The 22,755-nt window shown below is 37.5% G+C and overlaps 1 protein-coding gene across 6 annotated transcripts in view; it reads left to right on the top strand.

The window, feature by feature from the left end:
• Nucleotides 1–22,755, top strand: part of CLEC16A (C-type lectin domain containing 16A) — a 93,310-nt gene that overhangs the window by 37,529 nt on the left and 33,026 nt on the right. For all 6 annotated transcript variants that reach the window (XR_008232820.1, XR_008232819.1, XM_052772791.1 and 3 more), the window contains exons 13-18: nt 1,132–1,254; nt 2,916–3,025; nt 3,525–3,569; nt 4,984–5,034; nt 7,315–7,443; nt 11,456–11,576. Coding sequence is in view for 4 of the 6 variants with exons in the window: in XM_052772791.1 (XP_052628751.1) it covers nt 1,132–1,254; nt 2,916–3,025; nt 3,525–3,569; nt 4,984–5,034; nt 7,315–7,443; nt 11,456–11,576 (579 nt within the window). In the remaining 2 variants the exon portion in view is untranslated. The remainder of the gene's footprint in view (nt 1–1,131; nt 1,255–2,915; nt 3,026–3,524; nt 3,570–4,983; nt 5,035–7,314; nt 7,444–11,455; nt 11,577–22,755) is intronic.

Raw genomic sequence — 22,755 nt, 5'->3', positions numbered from 1 at the left:
CAAAACATTCCCTAACATAGAGAGCCATAAAGATTCCTCCCCCATGTTTTCTTGGTCTCTTTAATGGTTTTCTGCTGGTTAATGACCATGTCCTTCTGTGAAAGCTTAATCTGCATATAGATATTCTCTAAAATATGTTACTCATAAACAGCTTTCCTTTCCAGAATGAAAACTGCAGCTCTTTACTGAACTGTTAGATTGTTGTGAACACTAATACTCTGATTGCCCCGGTTCCTTAAATGCTTCCTTCCCCCCCAACCCCTTTCTTCAGTCTCATCATGACAGAGAACATTTGTATCACTGTCATTAATCTTCAAACAGACCTTTATTAATTGTTCCAAGTACAGATGCTTAGTGAAGAAATTAATCAGGTATCACAAATGGCTTTGTTAGGTAGGGTTAACTACAAGTTCGGGGTTGGAAGAAATTATAAACCTCAATATAGTCATCTTCTGTTTTATGGGGTTGTTTATTACCATTCTTTAGAACAAGGACAGGTTGATCCTCAGCAATCCATAACTATGTTTTGTTCTAAGAGGTCTTACAGTAGCCAGTCTATTCTGAGAAATAACTTTACTATTTTAGAGGAACAGGTTGAAGAAAGGTGGGTGTAGTTTCCTTATACAAGTCAGTGGGAATCTGTGATTTGTGTTGGGGAGGGTACAAAAGAAGAGGCTACTAGTTACAAAATAAAATTCCTATTTTTTTAAAAACATGTGAACTGATGACTTACTACCAAAGCAGAATTTAAAATCAGACTTCTGTCTTTTCTACTTTAGCCCTTATGCTCTTCAGATGTATGGCTTGACTTTGATTTGATTTAGATACAAACAAATAGTCTGAGAATTCCAGATGCAGCAACATGGTTTGGATATCACCAAACACTTTGGGATTTGTGTGTCTTCACCCTGTAGGCTCCATTTAAGGCTGAGATTTTTCAGTGATATATAAATATGTTCAGTCTTTCTATTGTTCCTCCTTTTCCTTGTAATAGAAATTCAAAACTAACTTGCCCAGTTTTGTATTGCTAGTTACACTCTTCTGAGAAAACTGCTACAGCCTATTAAATACTTACCTCGAGGCATACTCCTGTTTTCTAATTTACCTTTCTTCCTTCATCCCCCACAAAAGGAATTGACCCAGTCAAGCTGGAGAGAATTCAACTTCCAGCTCAACATGCTGAAGAGAGAAATTCATATAATCATGTACTTGCAGAAGGGCTTATCAGGATAATGAATTATGCTGCACAACCAGGTATCACTTTTCCAGTATTTGTTTTCTTGCTGAGCTGAAATTTTTGAAGATAAAAAAAAAAAATGCTACCTAGCCTCTTATCTTTGAGGGGAAAGCATCTGTTGAGCATGCTCATTGATGAGCAATAAGTAGATATGGTCTGTGAAAGACAACTATCAGGTTTTCCTTGGTTGAGGAACCAGAAACTCTGGATTACTGCTGACCAGTTGTTTTTATACTCAGAACTATACAGGATCCATTGTCTTAATTACTACTTTCTGTGGTTTTGAAAAAACAAAAATGATGAGATGTATAGTGATTTTAGCTTAATGTAGGATTTCATTCTGAAAATATGATCTGTGGCACCTTTGCTTGTTAAAGTAATTCCAGTGGAGAAGTAGTCTTGAAAACTGTATGGTACCCTTTGCTTATAGCAGTCCTTTGTCTCTAGATGTGATAGCAAATTTTCCCATGATTTTTTTTTAATCGCAGATTGTATTTTCAGTTCTGAACTGTTTTGCAGAAAATGTCGGTTTTTTTCTGATCTCAACTGTTTTGTGAAATGAGGGATACAAGGGTCAGTGACCTGTTCCACGGAAACATGATTTTTTGTTCAAGCCACAGCTCTTCTCCCTGCACTTCCCCTCTTAAAACTTCAAATGCGTAGAACTGGTTTTCCCCTGAAACTGATGCACTATCAAATTCCTGATTTTCTGCAGAATAAAATCTAACGCTTGTTTGACTTGCAAGACTGATCTACAGACTATTAACTTGTTATGCTGATATGCCAGTCACAGATTAAAAGCACATTTGTATATAAAGAGTTTGTACATACTGCAGAAGAAAAGAGTGCAAGATGAGGAAATGCATTTATTTAAACAAAAGCACTTCTGAGGAAGGGTGGAAATAGTGGGTTTTTATTAAGCTTGCTAAATGCTGTGTAGAACATCTCCTTTTCTCCTCTTCTTGGGGGTACCGACCTTTGTCTGTATCTTTTGTTTCTGGCAGCAAGTGCTAACTTGTAAAATAGTAGATGGGAATTGGGGTCAAACGCTAAGATGTCTGTCTGTCTTTTGCATATATTGTCTTAGTATTGATCACTGAGCTCAGACTGTACATTTCTAATATCTTTGGTTTTTTTAAATCCTTCTGAAACTATAAACTTAAAATCTCAATGCATTCTTTCACTCTGACTTCTGTAGATTCTCACATCCAGGCTGTATCTGAATCCTGTGGACTTTTTTTTAAGGAAAATCTATACCTTATTAATATGTTATATACAAAACTTCCTTTCATCTTGTAACTTTATCCATGCCAAATGTCTGAATCTTTTGTAATTCTAGTGTAATTCAACCTGTGCTTCAGATTGATAAAGGCATTGTTTTCGGCTTCTTTTCTAATAGTATTAATTTTTATTGCCTTCTTACTGCATGGTTCTGTTTTACATTTTCTTCTGCTTTAAATTACTCTTCCAGTTATTTTTCTTTTTTTTTTTTTTTTATTAGTCATCAGCATTGTAAGCCAGCGTCAGCACTCATCCTTTTCAGATAGGGTGTGTATGACAGAGGAGCAAAGTTTATGACAATTGCAGAGAAGAGTAGAAACATTTGAGAACATCGGGTAATGAGAAGAGCAATACTTAAACTGCTACTATTTTGTATATTGAAATTTGCTTTTCATAGATGGAAAAATCCGTTTGGCAACTTTAGAACTTGGCTGCCTGTTGCTGAAGCAGCTTGTGTTTTCTAAAAATGGCAGCATCATAAAAGATGTTCACCTTGCTTGCCTTGAGGTAAGTATTTTCTTTCAAATTACCAGTCACAGCATTACTTGTCTTTGAGTCTTGTAGTATAGTTGAAACAATTTGTTTCATTTCTGATTGTAATAAGCATAAATGTGAAATTTGAGCTTCTAGAACATATTTCCATTGGTGGCTCTGTGCAGTGAACGTAAAGAATCAATACCCCATGTTCTGTTCTCAGCTTTGCTGTTACCTTGCTGTTTAAACTCTTACTTCTCAAGCAGGGTTATGTTTAATTTTCTGTCTGAAATTTGTATGTTATCCATCTCAACAATGTAAAGAAAAGTGCTTTTGAAACTAACAAGCTCACATAAGTGTATTTTCGTAAATGCAAGAACTGTGTTCTATCGAATTCTGGGCTGAAGGCTATGAATATGGGGATATTAATAGACAGTCTCGTCTGTATGAGTTTTTGGGTGTTTTTTTAAATGTGACTTTTGAGTAAATGGTGTATTTACTCCCTGAAACACAGTTATTTAATCTTTTCTAGGGTGCGAGGGAAGAAAGTGTTCATCTCCTCCGTCGTTTCTATAAGGTATATATGCAAAATGCTGTAAGAAAAAAACCTTTACATAATGTGGAATTAGAAGCAAGTCTGCAGCCCAGTCTCTACATAGTGCCCAAGGCAGCACTTTTTTTAAGATGGAAACTCCGTATTTGTGATGGAGAAGGAAGTGTTTTGTTGGAGGATTCCTCTCCTTTCCTGCCCTTCCCATACCACACTGACATATGTCACAAAAAGGCTGTTAGAAGTCTCACAGGGTTTGTAATGGAGGTCAAGTTAGCAGTCATGTGCTTTTGTTGCAGCTGCTATGTATTTCATGGAAGAGAGCCATGCTATTAGAACATTTCTGGGATTTTATCATTGACAGTAATAGGGAATGTGTTTGGTTTTGGCATTACTTTTTGTTTGTTTCTTATCTGAAATCATGATCTAAAATTTTAATTCATCTTTTTTTCTTATTGGAGACTTCTGCAGCTTTTTGCCGCTTTTTTTTTTTGTATTGTAAACAATGAGAAAAATAAAATTTTTAGCCCTAGGTGTTAACTTCTATATAAAGAGCAGTAAATCCATGACAGATTTTGAGTGTCTAAAATATCTTCCTAGTTTTGTTAGAATTCTTCTGAAGAATTTTTTCTCAACATGACTTACAAAAAATAAGTAACTTGTGGTGGGTTAACCAACAGGACGGAGGGAGAATAGAACATGAAAAAATCTTGTGGTTGAGATAAAGACAGGAAGATCTCTTACCAATTACCGTCATGGGCAAACCATACCAAACTTGGCAAAAATTAATCTATTGCCAATTAAAATAAATTTAGATAGTCAGAAACAAAGACAAATGAAACAACACCTTCCTCCACCCCTCCCTTTTCCCAGGCTCAACTTCGCTCCTTCATTCCTGACTCTTCTACCTTCTCCCCCTGCTGAGTGGTGTGGGGGGATGGGAAATGGGGTTTGGGGTCAGTCCATAACAGTTCATCTCTGCTGCTGCTTCTTCCTCACACTTTTCCCCTGCCCCAGTGTGGGTCCTCTCCTCCATGGGCTGCAGTCCTTCCGGAAAAAAATCCACTTCATTGTGGGTCCTCCACAGACTGCAGTTCCTTCAGGGCATGTCCACCTGCTCCGATGCTGCACTGTGGATATCTGCTCCACCACGGTCCTCTCTGTGGGCTGCAGAGGAATCTGTCTTCCTTTCTTAAACGTGTTTTCCCAGAGGTGCCATCAGTGTTGCTGAAGGGCTCAGCTGTGTCCTGCAGTGGGGCTGTTGGAGGTGGCTGGAACCGGCTGTGTCCGGCATGGGGCAGCCCTGGCCTCTCCTCACAGAGGGCTCTGCAGCCCTGCTGCCAGCACCTGGACACAGACACCCAGTACATAATTAAACAAACAAACGCGGCTTCATAGCCATAAGGATTCATGGTATGTCTGTATCCCTGTTTTTTGAAAGGGAGAAGAAATTTTTCTGGATATGTTTGAAGATGAATACCGGAGTATGACAGTAAGTGACACCCCTTCTGCCCTGCCAAATCCTCAAACCCAGATACAGCACAGGAGCAAGAACAAATACTTACTAATAACTACTGAGTATGCTGGTATCTTTATTTCTGGGAGTAGAATAACAAAATGTGGGTGGGTTGTTTTGGTCTCTGAGGAGTTGTGTCTACACTAACATAAATGGTTTATGTGAAATTTCACAGCTCTCTATTAAATAAAAGCCCATTACTTCCTGAAAGTGAGTATACAAAAATTACTTTATTCTGAGAAACGAGACATTGGATTAATTTTTTTTTCTGGTTATTAAACAATGTGAAAATCTTCCTATATCTCTCTGAATCCCAGCAAGGTTTCAGTTTTGAGTGGTGCCACTTTACTTGCCACTAGAGAACAGGGTTCTGGCAAGCAAATATCAGGGCCCTTGTCTCATCTAGGAGACGTACTGCCTGTGCCACAGTACTGGCTGTGAAAGTTTTAACAGATTACTAAACTTAATCTCAAACAGTTCATATTTAACCTGTAAACATGTTTTGAAACTAATTATCTGTTTCAATTCTTAGGTTAGAATTTGGATAAAAATACTTTGGGTAGTCAGTTACAGGTTTTTTTCCACAGTGGTACAGGGATTTAATAAGCAGATACTAGTGGTCTTTTTGAAAAAAACAAACAAACAAACAAAACAAAACACAATCTACAGTTGGTGTGTTGCAATAAGTCTTTTAATATGGGAAGCATCTTGCATATATCTTACCAGCCTAAATAACAGAAGTATTTAGTGAAACATTTAATTTTTTAGTAGTTAAGTATTGCTGTACGTTTAGTTTGAGAAGTGGCACTGATACTACCATCATTTTTATGTTGCAAGTTCAGTATACATGTAGGTTTTTCTGTTGTATCTGTATTTCTGAGACTGCATTTTTTTCATTCACCATAAAAGACAGAGCTACACCCTGGAACTTGAGCTTTGTTTTCCTTAAAGCATGTTTATTTGCCTAGCTAGCAAATTACTTGCTGGGTGGGCCAATTTAAGTACTAAGTAACACTGTTGTTGTCTTGTCAGATGAGTTGTGTAAATAACATGGTACAGAGCTTCTACCAAGGCAGAAGTATACTTGCTCTGTCTGAATGACAAAGAAAGGAAAAAGTTGTGCCTTTATTAATGGTAGATGAAGGTTCAGAGGAGCAAGTAAATTGAACACTGTAGTCCTTAGTAATTTTGCTTTCAGCAATGAGTTTTCTTTTTTAACATTCTTTACCTTTATGATATAAAATGCTGTTTAAACCAGTGTACACTCAGGTGAATTGCATCTGAAGTAGTTATTTACTTGTTGGAAATTTTAGTTCTGTGTTCTCGTTTGTTCTCACTGTCTATGTAGATTTCTGTATCTTTCTACACATCAATTAAATTTGTTAATCCAGTGTTTCAGACACTGAAGGTGAATTGTTCTGTGATCAGAAAAATTGGCTAAAGACTGTTTTTGAGTTTGTATGAGTGCAAGGCAGCAGTTCAAGACTGCACTGTGAAAATTCTTGTTTCAGTCTGTTTCTTTTATGGTATCTGACCATGGCAAAGTGGCCAGGAGTGCTTCCAGTTACAGTTGGCTATTTTGGAATGCCCACATGACTGCATTTTTCTTCTATGCAGAATGTCATACAAGCTGTGGGAAGGGCTTTTGTATGTTTTAGCCATTCCAGCTAGCTTTCTGACAAAAAGCAGCTCATATCTCTAGTGCACTTGTAAATAATAGAACTTGGATCAAATTGCCCAAAGGTACAAAAGGATAGATATTTCAGACACCATTTATTCATGAAAATAAGCAACCATGTAGGAGAGAGACTCTGTTAGTAGCAAGATTGAAGCGAACTGTCTAGTGTGAAAGTTACTGCATTATTAGAGACTAGAGAGTTCTTTTTGGAGAGAAAAAGATATGGCAAACTTTTTCTTGTGGTTGAAGTAATTACAAATTTGAGTCAAAACTTAAAATCAAACCTGACAAACTTTGGGGTTTAGTACTCATGAAATAGCTTTTCTTCTGTAATCTTTCACAGTTTTTTCCTGTGTTTTTTCAGTATGGAAACTTGAACAGTATGTTAGGGAATGATGAGCGGATAGAAAAGAGAGATTGCATGTAAGGAGCTTAAAATAAGATGGATGGTATTAAAAATTCTTAGAACTCTATAACAATTCCTTCCTCTTAAATATACAACCATGAGTTGTATTTGAAAGTAAAGATGCAAATGCTAATTGTTCTCTATAGTAATCAGTGTTAAAATATTTTTATAGATTAAACCCATGAATGTAGAGTACTTGATGATGGATGCCTCAATCTTGTTGCCTCCAACGGGGACACCACTGACTGGTATTGATTTTGTGAAAAGATTGCCTTGTGGAGATGTGGAAAGAACACGAAGAGTGAGTAAGACTGTTTCTTACATTCGTTCATGACAGAATGATGCCAAAGGCTTTGAAGAATTCTAGAAATACAAACGTTTTTCCTTGAAAGCTGCTTGATTGGAAGCTTCATCCATAAAATCATAAAGACTTGATGAAGACAGACCTGTGTGTAGAGTATATAATATTAACCTGTCCCAGAGGAGAAACTTTTTTTTCTCTCTCTCTGATTTTTGTGTCTAGTCAATTCAATATGTTCTTGCACTGGGGTTTTAATTTTTTTTAGACAGTGGAGACATCTACGTAAAAAGGCATTTTGATGACACTCATTAATATATTGTCAGTTTCCTTTTGTGATCTGGTATGTCAGTCTATCTTTCATTATATTCCTATAGTAAGGATCTCCACTGGAAGGCTGGCTGGCTTCATATTGCTTGTGTTTCTAGACATGGCAAAAAATACAATTTTACTCAGCAGTATTCATCTTGCCGAAGTAATTCATGATAGAACACTTGAGAGTGAGGAGAAAAACAGCAAAGTATCTATTTTTATGACTGACACAATCTGTAGAGGTGATACTGACCTGAATAACAACATCATTATCAGCGTTCTTGGGATAATCAGTTCTTGGCCCTTATCTGGCGGTGTCCTATAAGCCTTGCAGTGCCAGTAAGTCTTAAAGATACATTACTGCATGATGTTATTATTTGAAAAGTGCTGTTCTTCAGGTAGCTTTGCATTTATGTAAATGTATATGTAAGTATATTCAAGTACTCTTGAAGAAAAAACACATTCCAGGAATCTTCTGAAAACTTTTATTTTCATTACGTACAATAAGCCACATAACTTTTGTTATCACAGCAAGTTAAGTTTGATAAAGTACAGTGGATTGTCTTGAAAAGTATTGTTCTTAGAAAGCAAAAATGCTTCCTAGAATTCTCTGTGAGGCATTTAACAGAATGATACTTAGAAATGCATCTTAAGGGAAACTGACAGCTCCATGGTTTTTTTTCTGCTAAATAAGGAATAGTTTAACTTCTGTTGGTAGAAATTCAAAAATCAATACAAATATTCCTGTAAATTCTTTGGGATGGAAGGGTCTTTCTCATCAGCAAGAATTCCCAGAATGCTTCCTTGTTGGTCCTCCTTCCCCTGATGGCATTGCTCTAGAAGTTTTAGAATTTCTTTGAATTCCTGTGCTACTTTCTTCCAGCTAGGCTATCTCTCAGGCTGAATTACCATAACAGTATGCTGAAGTTCAGGTGTATCTTGAGACATTGCTGCTGCCGCTTAACCTGCTGGATGTCCTTTTTGCTGATAGTTTCAAATGGATAGTGATTCAATTCTGAGCATCCCATGGCATGATTCTGAAAAAGTTCTCAAGTTTCATTTTGCTAGCAAGTGAAGAAGTCCTGTACTTTGATTGTATCATGAGTTCTTAGCTGTTAGAGATCAGATCTTTTCAGGCTCTCACTTCCTTTGCTGTAGAAAGTCCCTCTAAGTGGCAATTCTTTTCCTTTTAACAACTTCAGGAGGAACTCTCAGAAATCAGAAATCTCTCAAGTTATCAAAGGCACATCTCCAAAATCCAGACAGCCAACCCCTCTGACTTAAAACATTAAAATGACAAGAAGTTGTTAGGCTGCTTTCTCTGAAATCAGCTACTACTGCTTGATCAAGCCTTCTGCCCAGATGCTCTTTTGAATTGTTGATAGTCCCGTTACCGCTTGTTGGTTCCATGTTCTCCTTCTGATTTCTATAGTCCTAAAGATGGTACTGCTTACCGGTCACCTAGAATAATGCAAACTCATTTATGTGCTTATTTGGGAAGTAATGAACAGTATGAGTCTCGAACTCTGCGCCTCGGAGTACATAGCAAGCAAAGACTTTGAGAGAAGATTTTGAACTAGCTGTGAGAACGCTATTTCATGGGAATGTAATAAGATATGGTTGGTTTCCCTGCAAATTGCTATTTCTTTGCACGTGGTATGTGTATATAGATGGAGAAATCAGCGCAAAGTATACCTTATCGTAATGCGTAGTTCTTTAATGCAGACAGCAGTTCATATTTGTTCCTACCTAACCAAGAAAACAAAGTCAGCTGAAGAAAAATTCTAGGCTGCTGAACTGCTCTGCTGTTTTGAGATCTAATAAAATCTTTAATTATAAAGATTATAAATTATATAGTTATAAAATAATTATAGGAAGTCAAAAATCACATGCTTTTGGGTTTATATTGATATTGCTAGCAAACTGAGGGCTATTGTAGGAAGCAGAGTGTAGTTCCTTTTTCACCTGATGTTCTTGTTTATTGTTTTTTTTCTTGCAAAGGCTAAAGTTCTGATTTTCTTCCCTACTCCTGTAGATTATTCTGCAGTAAAAGTGATTACATGTTTGGAGATGAGTGACATTAGTTTTATAGGGAATGTATGTGAGGGAAATTAATGCTGTGTCTAGGAGGGAAAGACAATTGAAGGGAAAATAAGTGAAAGCCGGCTGAGTGGTGGCTGCCCTCTGAATTAAAAAAAAACAAACATTTTTGGCTTTGACTTTTGGATTACCAAAAATGCAAGGATGTTGCTGTTCTTGATTGAATTTGGAAACTTTTAAACCTAATACCATGAATTCTTCTCGAAGCATCTGGTAGTGAAACTGCTCTATAGTAAACGTATTTAATTTCAGTAAAATCCACAATGCATTAGAATGCAATCTGTCTATATGGGAGAGATCATCTCCCATGATAAAATGACTCTGCTGTTATTCATAAGGTAGTGTTAATACTGTATTTTTGTTAGATACCCTTGACGTTCTTTGCTCCAAATAATCATACTGCCCTATTAGATTTGAACAGCATACCAAATTCATCTGCTCTGGTGTCAATTCATGGAAGAGCCAGATACATGACTTCCTTCTCTTCATCCCTGTTCTGCCAAAGGTTTCTGAAAGCACCACCAGTATGATAGCTGGCCAAGCGCTCTCATTTCTGGTTCACAGGAGCCACAGTTCTGTTGATTTTAAAAATAGAGGGGTGAAGGGTTTTGCTTTAAAGCAGTTTAGATTTGTTTTTCCTAATACTTCCTGCAATCTGGCAGTTCCTGGGCACTGCAGCTGTTCCATGAATTCAATGCTTTTACTGTAAGGCAGCTGATAATTTACAGTATGCCACAGAATTACTATGTAGGAAGCTGTTTTAAAAAACAAAACACCGGAAGTAATAAGAAATGATTTTTCATTTGCTATACTGAAAATACAGTTCTTGTAGTGGAAGAGGATTATAAATGGTGCCTTTCAAAATGTGACTAATAAAATGATGATTGTTCTTTGGCACTTTATCTAGTCTTTGCACACCGTATGTCATTAATTTCTAAATCAAAACAAGAATTTTAATTTCACAGAGTAGCTGTTGAAAGTTCCTTGGGACTGGTGGAGCTTTCAGAATGCTTTGCCCTGATGTAGACCTTCTGAGACTATAGATGAGTGTCTCAGAGAATGCTGTATTGCACATGGTTAGTTTTGATGAACACAGCAAATTTAAAACTCAAAAATCCCCACTGTTTTCTCTTAAACTTGTAGACATCTTAGCTAGACTCAGCCAGAAAATTTATTGCCGTTTTAAGTTCAAAATGTGAGAGTCTCTGAAGGTTGGTTGTATAGTTGTCTGGAGCATATAGGTATTGTAAATACAATCAGTCTTAAAATAATGATTTAAAAAAAAAAAAATCCAAGATTGTTGTTTTCACTTAAACAGCTCCTGTAATCATTTGCCTGTCAGTCACAATCTATGTAAGTGTGCCAGTGGGATAAAAGCTCTGCTGCTTCTTCTTCATTGAAAATAAATAGCATGTTTCAACTTCTTCCATATCCTTTTTTTAACTTTGAAATTACGGTCTACTTTCTCAATTTAAAAAGCAGATTTACTGCATGACAACAAACTCAGGGGTTGTAAAAGCGAGTATACGTTTGTAAGATTCTGTTAAAACATGTACTGTTGAATGCAGCAATATTTTAATCTCATTTTTTTTAATTTCTGAAGGCAATCAGAGTTTTCTTTATGCTCCGTTCACTATCACTGCACTTGCAAGATGAGCCAGAAACTCAGTTACCACTCACAAGGGAGGAAGATCTGATAAAGACAGATGATGTTCTTGACTTGAGTAAGTAGTCCCTCAATTTCCCAAATAGTCTATGACATGGAAAAATTGCTGGCTTTTTTTTAAAGTTAAAATCCCAAAATAGTTATCTTGTGTAAGTGACTACCAAGGATGATTGTATTAAGTTTGTCTTCTACTGGATTTAGAACACTTCTTGTGGTTTGTAGGTTTTTGTGGTTTTTTTTTGTTTGGGTGGGGTTTTTGTTGTTTTTTTTTTAAAGAGACTGTTAATAAATATTCCAGAGTTTAAATATTAGCACGTAAAGGTTTCGGAGTCCTTCATCTGGTTCCCTGCTGTGTTAGTTTTCTAAATTAACTGATACTAGGAGGATTTTCTTCTATTCTGCTTTCACCTATTCAAAATGCACTTGAACCATTCGTGAACTTGAAAAGACTGGAGGTAATTACTTCAACAGCTACACTGTGCTGTTTTACCAATATGGGGGCTTGGTTGTCATCATGTGTCCCCCTGCCCTGGAGTTCTTTTTCTTCACATCTCTTCTGTCATTTTAAAGTTGGTGTGTGGAAGCTTCTACTGCCATAGTTGAACAGGATGCTGAGCTATTCCTGAGGGGAATTGGTTTGTAATGTCCAGAATGACCTTGTGATATAAAGTGGTACTTCTTATGAAGTAAAGGCAAAGTACCTTCTTTCTGCATTGCCATAGAATACTACTGCACTCTTCATACTGAAGAAACAAAGAAGTTGGAAAGAATAGAATCATGAAGTAGGCTATTTGTCTGCAAATTCAATATACTTGTATTAATTTACCATCAAAATATACATCTCTAGATGACCTTATGTGTTACTAAACAGTACAACATCTAGAGTAACTCTGGCCTATATCATAAAGCTGTAGTTTTACTGTCTCCAGACAGGCTAGAGTTGAAAAGAAAGTGTGTGATAATATAAAAACTATTAATTCCGTTTGTTGTAATCAAAACCTAGAAAAATTTGACATATTGGTGTTAGCTGATAAGTGGTTAACTTGTTCGGGCAGTTGTCCTATTAAGAACTTGCAGGTACCATTTGTAGCTTTAGAGGGCGTGTGACTGCTAAAATAGAGAGTGTGCACTTGCTAGGCTTTTGATTTTTAAAGGTTCTTTCTTACAAAAGAAGGAAAAAAATGCTTGATGTTTCAGATGTTAATTTTTTTGATTCTCTGTGTTTAAGTGCTTGTCGATCTTCAGCTAAAAAAACAATTGCCCTAGTTGGCCTAGTAGATGTTATGGGATTATGTCCAGTATCTTTAGAGACCTTTTTGTGCATCAAGTCCCTCAAGAATATTAATCATCCGAGTGAAGGGAAAACACTGAAATCAAGTGAGATAAGCAAAAGTTTTTTTATATCAGAGCTGCTGTGCAGTAGCTTAATGGATGAAATCCAGATTAAACCTTAAACAAATAAATTATATTTCAAAATTATCATTAAAAACTATTAAATTTAATTTTTAGAAAATATATTTGTCTGCAATACTGAAAATGTCAGAGGACACTCCTCCCTTTGGCATAAAGCCCAAGCCATGCAGCTTAGAGCAGTGAAAGGTTTTGAGAATAAACTCATGTATCTGTAAATGTGGAAAGAATGCTATCAAAGTAGTTAACTAAACGTGTAAAAATGTACAAGCTGTAGGATATGGACATGACATACATGCATTTTTGGTAGCTACACAGCCGATGGTGTGGAATACTGACAGTTGAGTCATCACAATTCCTATTTGTTGAATTTCTGTATTATTTAAAAGATTTAGGAAAACATACAGGGAAAATACTTCTTAAAGTGTGTCCTTCAATAGTTGTATTCTGTCCTCTTCCTACTGGTATGGTTTTAGCTTGGTGAATTAAGATGAGTGAGCTTAATGCAAGCTCATCGCTTTCAGGCTTCCCAAAAAGTTTTCCCAAAGAGAATGAACAGCACCAGACGTTGTTAATTACATTGCGCAATTATTAGTCGTCAGGTAAAAAGTGATGTCCAGAATATAGTTACTGTTGGCTTGCTAAAGGATTAGTAACATAGAATTAACTCAGTTTCCTGTTTCAAATGAGTTAGGTATTTATTGTAATGTTGGCTCTTTTTCAGAGGGTGAGATGAAATAATGAATCAGCTTCTACTGGAAAAAAAAGGTGTTTTTCTTAAATTAACTGGAAATGTGATTATGAAGTAGTTGCTAGTTTAAGAACATACTGAACAAAAGGTAGATCTGATTGAAATACTGTTTCCAAATGTTACTTGTTCATCCTCCACACCCCACAAAAAAGTAAGGGAACACCTTTTGTCCTTGCTTCTCTGTTAGTCTAGAGAAATGCTGATTGCTGTCATTATAAAATTCATTGGAATATACTGCAGGTATTGTGCAGTTCATTGCACGTGTCTTTTTATTTATGACTTCATTTCTAAGGCAGTTGCTTTTACACAGAATACAAGGTATCCTTTTCTTGGAACACGTAGTTTAGACCATAGATTATTAATACTTCAATCTGTTATGTATAACTGTTTGTAATTTTTATTACATGTCCATTATGCCAGATTAATTGCTAAAGTAGTGGTCCATGCTCTGTTTAATGGTTTTTGATTTAATGGTTTAATGATTTAATGGTGTCCAAGGTTGTTTCCTTCTTCTAGTGTGGGATGCTGGATATAAATGGTTAAAAGAGTCTATATATAGAAAGGATGTAAAAAAAAAACCCCTAAACTATTAGCCTGAAAATTATCTGCTTCAATTTGAATAAAGTGTTCTAAAATTTAAAGATGTAATGCCTACTATAAAAAGGTTTTTTTAAGAAGTTGTATTAAATTAAAATTGTGCTGTTGATTTAGAAATCACCCTTTTAGATTTAAACTCATTTGCTGCTTTAAGGCATATTATAGTCCTTAACTGTACAGTCATTAACTTAAAATACAAATTTATACTGACCAATATGAACTCAGGCAACAATGGTACTGAACTACTTGTCACATGGTACTTGTATGCATATGCATATGTCCTGGTTTCAGCTGGGATAGAGTTAATTTTCTTCCCAATAGCTGGCACAGTGCTGTGTTTTGGATTTAGGATGAGAATAATGTTGGTAACACACTGATGTTTTAGTTGTCACTAAGCAGTGGTCAAGGACTCTTCAGCTTCTCCTACTGCCCTGCCAGTGAAGTAGGCTGGGGGTGCACAAGAAGTTGGGAGGAGACGCAGCCAGGACAGCTGACCCAAACTGGCCAAAGGGATATTCCAGACCATACGACACCATGCCCCATATATAAACTAGGGGGAAAGCTGGCTGGGGGCCGCTGCTTGGGAACTAGCTGGGCGTTGGTCAGTGGGTGGTGAGCAATTGCATTGTGCATCATTTGTTTTGTATATTCCAATTCTTTTATTATTATTATTGTCATTTTATTATAATTATTATTCTCTTCCTTTCTGTCCTATTAAACTGTCTTTATCTCAACCCATGAGGTTTGTTTGGGGCTTTTTTTCTGCTGATTCTCTCCCCCATCCCATTGGCCAAGGGGGAGTGAGCGAATGGCTGTGTGGTGTTCAGCTGCCTGCTGGATTAAACCATGACAGTCCTTTTTTGGCACCCAACACGGGGCCCAAAGGGTTGAGATAACAACAGATCTGACCAGAGTGTGTTAAAACAAATTTGTTATAAGCATTCATTGTATTAGTTTAATAGTAGCTGGTCACAATGCTGATTTATTTACTCTCAGAGTTGTGCTTGTTCTCAGAGTTGCTCTGAGAACTTACTTGCTCTATACATTCCCTGTTGTGCTGTTTATCACCTCTGGGGGCTGGGTTAAGGCTATCATTTTGTTGTACTTTGTAATAGTGCCTTATGATATGATAAAATTGCTGGTCGTGAGATTAATCTGTACTCAGCATTGCCGTCAACTCTACTTCAGGAGCCATCTCTCGGAAACGATTAATAATTACACTCCTTACCTTTTCTTCTCAGAGAGACAATCTGTGGGGGAGACGAGGGGACACTTTCCCCTGCTCCTTTATCCTCCCTTTCTCTTTCACCTTCCCCTTCTCCTCCAGGCTAGTTACAATAGCTCTTGAGAATTTTGAATATTCTTGGGATGTTCAAACCAGCATGTTCCTGTTTGATATGTCTCCTACTCCTGAATGTGTTTCAGGTCTTGTTTAAAGTTAAACAACTGCTAAGAATACCATCTAGAGGTCTACCCTAGGCTGGAGAGTTATGAGTGGTGGGGTGTGTGGGATAGTATGGGCAAGTACCTAGGACAGTGGGTACCTCCAGTGTTTTGGAACTTCACCCCTGAACAAGTGCAGAATCCTGAAAAACTAGTAAAATATTTGGAAAAAGTATTCTGCCACCCTGGCAATTCCAGAGAGACAAATCTCTGCAACATGGTGGGGCCTGACCTATGCCTACTGAGCCCTGTTCAACACTATTCAGTATGCTCAAGGGGAAGAGTAAGTCCCTGGATCTGATGACAATGTGACAAGCACTGCAGACACTCCAACCCTGGTGACAGGCACTGCAGCCAAACCAGAGAACCAACCTGTGCTGGTATCAGTCGCCCCTAAACACAAGAATAAATGTTGGAAGCGAAATCAACTCCTCTAGGAAAGGAAGAAGCTCTTCCCTTGTTAGGGGAGGAAGTGGATGAGACAGACTGCTCCAAGGGAGGGCCATCATGAAAACAGGAGGAGGAAGAGGCAGAACTCATAAACGAGGCAGTAACCCAATCCCTATCCCTGAGCGAGCTGCGAGATACACGAAAAGATTTCAGCCTGGTCCAGGCAAGCACATTGTCACCTGGCTGCTGCGATGCTGGGGTAATGGGGCCAGTAGCCTGGAATTAGAGGGCAGTGAAACCAAACAGCTGGGATCCCTTTCTAGGGAAGGGGGCATTGACAAAGCGATTGGAAAAAGGGCACAAGTCCTCAGCCTCTGGAGGTGACTCCTGTCAGGTGTGAAGGAAAGGTACCCCTTCAAGGAAGATGTTCTATGTCACTCAGGCAAGTGGACCACCATGGAGAGAGGTATCCAGTACCTTAGGGAATTAGCCATGCTGGAGGTGATTTATGATGACCTGAAAAACAAGCAGTTATCCAAAGACCCAGATGAAGTCAAGTGTACATGACCCATGTGGTGGAAGTTTGTGCAGAGCACACCATCGTCATATGCCAACTCATTGGTGGTAATGACCTGGATAGATGGAGAGGGACAGACAGTGGATGAATTGGCTGGCCAACTCTGGCAATATGAAGAAAGTATCTCTTCCTCCTTTGGGGGCTGCGTCTCGGCTGTGGTGAAACTGTCCAAAAAACTGTCCTGGGAGTTCCAGCAATTCAAAGAGGATATGCCCTACTCCCTACCTGTATGGACCAGTATCTCAGCTATTAAGAGTAAGTGTTCCTCTGCTCAAGAGAGAAGATATAGTGGGTACACACCACGGGCCACCCTGTGGTTTTACCTGCATGACCACAGAGAGGACATGAGGAAGTGGTATGGAAAACCTACCTTGACCCTAGAGGCACGGGTATATGAGTTGCAAGGAAAAACAATCACAAAAGGGTTTGTTTTTTTTCAGGAAAATTGCTGCTCCAGTTTTTAGTGGGCAGTTCCCCAGACAGAGTAGAAGGGCTGATCTTATTTCTGATCTTAATAAAGGGACTTCTGATTCATATTTACAACAAGTAAGTAACGAATACTATGACCAGGACTAGAGGGGCCTGCCTCCAGCCAGGTGGAGGAAGGGGACAACTGGGTTTACTGGACTGTGTGGATTTGATGGTCTGGCACGTCAGATCCACAGGAGTATAAGGCTGTAGTGGACACCAGTGCACTGTATACCCTAATGCCATCAAGCTGTAAAGGGGCAGAACCCATTTGTATTTCTGGAATGACAGGGGGATCCCAACAGCTAACTGTATTGGAGGCTGAAGTGAGCCTAACCAGGAATGAGTGGCAAAATCACCCCATTGTGACTGGCTCAGAGGTTCCGTGCATCATTGGCATAGACTACCTCAGGAGAGGGTATTTCAAGGACCCAAAAGGGTACCAGTGAGCTATTATTTGTTAACATGTATATACACTCATACGTGTTCGCACACTTGCATATATAAGTAGAGAAGAAAAATAGGTTCCATTGCCTTACCCATGGAACCTATGTACTGGTGCTCTAGAGACCCTTATACGAGAAGAAACCCTTATATGAGAATCTTTTCCTTTTCTATAATTTATCTGATAACTCACATCTTAATTTTCAGAAGACTTTATCCTTTCCACTACAATAAGCATAAACTCAAGTTTAGAATAAAAAATTAAAGTGAAATTTTTTTTTTTTTACATGGGAAGACTAGAATTACCCTTTGAGTCAGCATTAAGCTGTTTGAGAAGGTAAATGGCAGTATTTTGAATAAAGAACAACATTGGGATTAACTGAATACTTAGTTTCGATTCATTTAAAGGACTGGAGGTGCTTTTTCTTTCGTGGCTACTTACCTGTGCTTTTCCACTTTCTTAATGGAAGGCAGCAGAGATGTCTGCATGACTGTAGTACATCTCAGGAGAGAACTGAAATAGTTTCCTATGAATTAACCTATTTTATTTTATTCCTAAAGTATTGCCTGATAGTCCTCCCAACACTTTTGCTAAGTATTACTTTCCCAGTGCTCTTTTTTAGAAGAGCTCATGGATTTCTAACTAGTGATTTCTAGCTTGTCTTTTTAATCTGCAGACTATTCTACAATGAATGTTTTATTGCTATCAAATGTGGAATTCTTAACTACAGTGTTTATTGCCTGATGTGACAGGAAAGCATTCAAGAAGTCTCACAACTGCAGTATAAAAGCAAAAAGACTCAAAAATGTGGAATAGTGCTTAGAAACCGTCTTGTAGATAAGAATCTGCCAGGCTATACTCACTTTAATTTTTTTGTAATACAGTTTGAATTAAGCATATTGCCATATGCTGGTAGCTCTTTGATTACAAAACCAGGAACTCGCTGAGAAGAGCAGTTACAATTTATTACACACTTAAAATTTGGGACAGCAGATCCATCCTTCATTGGAAGAGAAAACCAAGTTCTCATTAGTGTAGACTTCAGCAACTGAGTTTATCTTTACAAAAGAAACCTCTCTAAACTGCTGCTTCTGGAAGGGGACATGTCACTCAAAACTAGATAATGTGTTATGCATCCCTGCTGCTCATTGTGTGTTACTGTTACTGGAATGTTTGAAAAGAGGATATTTTTTCCCAGATAATACATTTTAGAAATTTAGTCATTAACTTGAGCTGATTTTTTTTTTTTAATTAAATTTGTTAATTAAGAATTAAGATCACTGCTTTTTTTACCAGCTAGGTGTTAACTACCAAACCAGCTTTCGGAATGACATAAATCAGAAGCAGCAGGATCGATATAGGACTTTCAAAATGTCTGAATGCACAAATATACGTGTGTGTGTGTTTATATTCTGTGGACAGATGGGAAGCTGTTACAGATTACATCAGGGTTAAACCTGAATCTTTTGCAGAGATGTTTTGGTAGCTCCAGGTACACTCCTGAGATACTGTTTAGTAAACATCTAGTGCAGATAATAGACTTTATAAACAGTATGAATTGTAGTAAGAAGTGTTACACATTTGGAGAGTATTACAGTTTATTCTATATGTGTGATGGTGTTACATATTTAAGTTTAAATAGAGTATCCACATAATGGTGGCAGTTCTGTGGCTTAGTGTATTCACTGTTTTCTTACCTTTTCACAGAAGGTTTTAGTCTTTATTTTGGGACCACAATAGGTAATTACAGCCATAGATTTTTCAAAGCATGACTCTTTCCATACACCCCAGCATTTATCAGTAAACAAAATTTTTTCTACAGCTGGCAGAGTTACAGAAGTTCAGTTAAACACATCGCTTACCCTACTATTGGTGAAAACAGCCTGTATCTGAAGAGGGAGTGAGTCAGTCAGTCTGGTATTTCAAAATTTTGAACAGAGTTCTAGCCTATTTCCAAAAGCTGAATTAAACTGAAAAAGGCTGTAAAAAGCCCTTCCTGTTGAGTGTTCTCATACCCTGTCTTTGAGTCAGAATCTGTCTTGAACAATCAGTGCCTGATGTGGAGTTTCATATGCTGGCTTCAAAAGACTTTTCTTTCCTGGTTAGCTAGAAAGGCGTAGACTTATTTCATCTTCAGATCAAGTCAACAGGTGTTAGACCTGTTCCAAAGAAGTGGCACTGGTATATGTGTCCACAAAATGTTTAAAGTGTTTCCTTGGGAGGAGCATTTCTTGTCAGTAAATTGCTAAAATAATACTGTGTAGCAAAGATACAGGTATTTGGATCTGACCCTTACAGCAAATAGATACTATTTGGTTTTAACAAGTCACTTGCTGAGTATCCATGATTATGGGGTTGGTATTAGCTGGTTTTTTTCCCCTCTGTTGTTCTGGGGGGTTTTTTAACCTTTTCCTTGGGACGTTTACTTTTTTCCCCTCTATCGCTTCTTCCCATCTACAACACGGCCCACTCTTCATTCAAAGTCATCAGAGTTGGTTTGTGATTTTTATTTTTAATTTTCATATTTTTAAGGCTACTAGCAAATACTCTGCATTCATTGGGGCCTTTGAGTGAAGTTCCCCATTTATGTGTGCATCAGTTTATGTAGTTCGGTTGGTAACACTTTCTAAACTGCATATTACTGCTATTGTTACTTAAACTACCTGAATTGACGTAGTCCAGTGGTGAAGTTCTAGTGTGTGTGGTAGCATAAAGACATAGTTTCTAGTTCAAGTCTTTTCATTGCCCAAGAAAAACAGATGAGAATATCAGTATTTCAGCATAAATCAAACAGGATACACACGTTGCATAGGTGCCATATCTTGGGAGGAGACTTAGCAGTTGGCAAAACATGATCCAGAAAATTATAATCGTGTGCCTTTCTTTAATTATCACTTTGGAGATATAGATTGAGGAAAATTTGTTAGATCAAAAATATTATTACAATGCTTTTAAAATTTTTCTGAACATTGAGATGCCTCCAGTGGTTATGCTCATTCATATACATATATTGTCAAGAAGGAGTAGAGGTTTAACAAGATCCAGTAATTATTTCAGCTACTGCTTTGATTTTTAAAAATCTGGCAAAACTCACCTTATCAAAATGGTGTTTTGAATGCAATGCTGGTGTTTTATGGGAGCTTGATGAGAAAGGTTAAAGTTTCTTGTAAAGAAGCATTTTAATTTTTTGATGTGCATATGTTCATTGTAAACCTTTAAGTGTAGTTGCAAGGTTGTTAGCGATATATATGACTGTACATTTAGAAATGAGTCAGGTATTCCACAGAAGGTTCATTCCATATTGCTGGGTATGCTGCCACCACAATGATATATACTGTTACTTTTCAGTATTGTTTTTTACTGTAAATAGTTTTGAAGCACTTGTGTATTATGTAATAACTGCCTGCCTTAGACTGCATGTGAGTTTGTAGGTGTCTCATGTGGGTGGCTTCTTTCATCTTCAGCAGCTCTCTGTTTGTGTGAAGTTCACTGGCAGCTCAAATTAACAGCCTGGGTGCTTGGTTTCAGGCTGCTGATTCTGTTAGTGACAATGTTTTAAATGCCATGGCCAAGAGGTAAATGTTGATACATTTAAAGCCATTATTTCTTTGCTAAAACTGAAAAAAGGAACATTATAGTTAAGTCTCCTTATTCACTCTGTCTCTACCAAATATGCAGGCTTTATAAGGCCATCATAGTCAACATTTTTTTAATAAGATTTGAGGAAAATTTGTCATAGAATAACTGAGGTTGGACGGAACCTTAGGAGATCATCTAGTCTAACCCCTGTGCTCAAAACAGGGTCGGCTAGAGCACGTTGCCCCAGGGCCCTTACCAGTCAGATTTTGCATATTGTCAAGGATGGAGATTTTGCAGCATTACTGGGCAACCCGTTTCAGTGTTTGACCACCTTCACAATAAAAAAGTCCTGTGGGATTTTGGGGGGGGTTTTCCCCCCCAGTGTTTTCATGGAATTTCCTGTATTTCAGTTTGTGCTCACTGCTTCTCATCTTGTTATTGGATACCACTACGTTCATCATCTTTACTCCTCCCAAACAGGTAATTGCAGATGTTGATAAGAGGTTTTATCATAGGGCATATAAATTTTTCTTCTATTAAATATCTTCCAAGGAATATAACTTATCTTTTGAGTCCTTATCCATTTACTTTGCAGGTCTGTTCAGTGAACATAAACAGTATGCTATGGTCAGGAAAATGAAACTTAGTTCAATTTATTTGCATAAGTAGCATTTAATCTGAACATAAACTGCCTAGGCAAATGAAAGCTTCCTGCTATCGTTTAGTAACAGATTTCACTGTGGGTAGATAACACTAAAATTTTTAGCTTTTAATTCTTATGAATATTTTTAAATAACTTAATTGCAAGACTATGTTAAGTATGCTAAAAGAGAATTTTGTTAAGTTTTCTTTCCAAAGTACTGATGTTTGTGGTTTGTCTATCTTGTTCCTTGATATGTTGTAATATTTGAGGAAAAGAGAGTAAGCCAAAATGTAGTGCAGGTGTATGACCAGAGAGACGTCCTCTAATTTCAATTAAGTGTACTTTGTGGGAACACCTAGGTAGATGCTTGATTTGTTGCATTCTTGATGCAAATGCTTCTGCATAGTCTTTCAGTTGCTTAGTCTGTGAAGTGTAATGCTGTATAACAGACTGATCTCCATTCCCCTGATTTCCTAAATAATGACATTTCTGTGAGTGAAATGCTGGGATTTTCCAAGTTTAACAGATGCTTTGGAGGTTTTAGATTGTACAGTTGCTAAGCCTTCATCAGAGGTGAATGAGTGACATTTCCTTCTCACTTTAAAAGTGAGGGTTTGGCTTAAAAAGAGATTATTTCAGAGCAAGACAGGCATACTTTTGCTCATAAAAATATAACTGTTCCCAGGCTACTGTCCTGTTATGGAGACCTGAGTGTAAAACAAGGTCTTTGTCATTCCTCATGCTTCTGCATATACTTCCTCTCAGAAAAGTTTTCTCCACAGAAGTTATTCTGATTTTTCTCTCTGGATTGTCATATTCAGGATTCATTACGGATTCTGTCCAGTTGAGAGATTTGGCAGTTGAGTGTGTGATTTCTCTCGCACAGAGCCTTACAGTGACAGTGAAATAACATAATCAGTCTAGCGCTTCTCCG

Source organism: Harpia harpyja, chromosome 21 (genome assembly GCF_026419915.1).
Source record: "Harpia harpyja isolate bHarHar1 chromosome 21, bHarHar1 primary haplotype, whole genome shotgun sequence".
Classification (NCBI taxonomy): domain Eukaryota; kingdom Metazoa; phylum Chordata; class Aves; order Accipitriformes; family Accipitridae; genus Harpia; species Harpia harpyja.
This window is presented reverse-complemented; position numbering and strand designations above follow the sequence as displayed.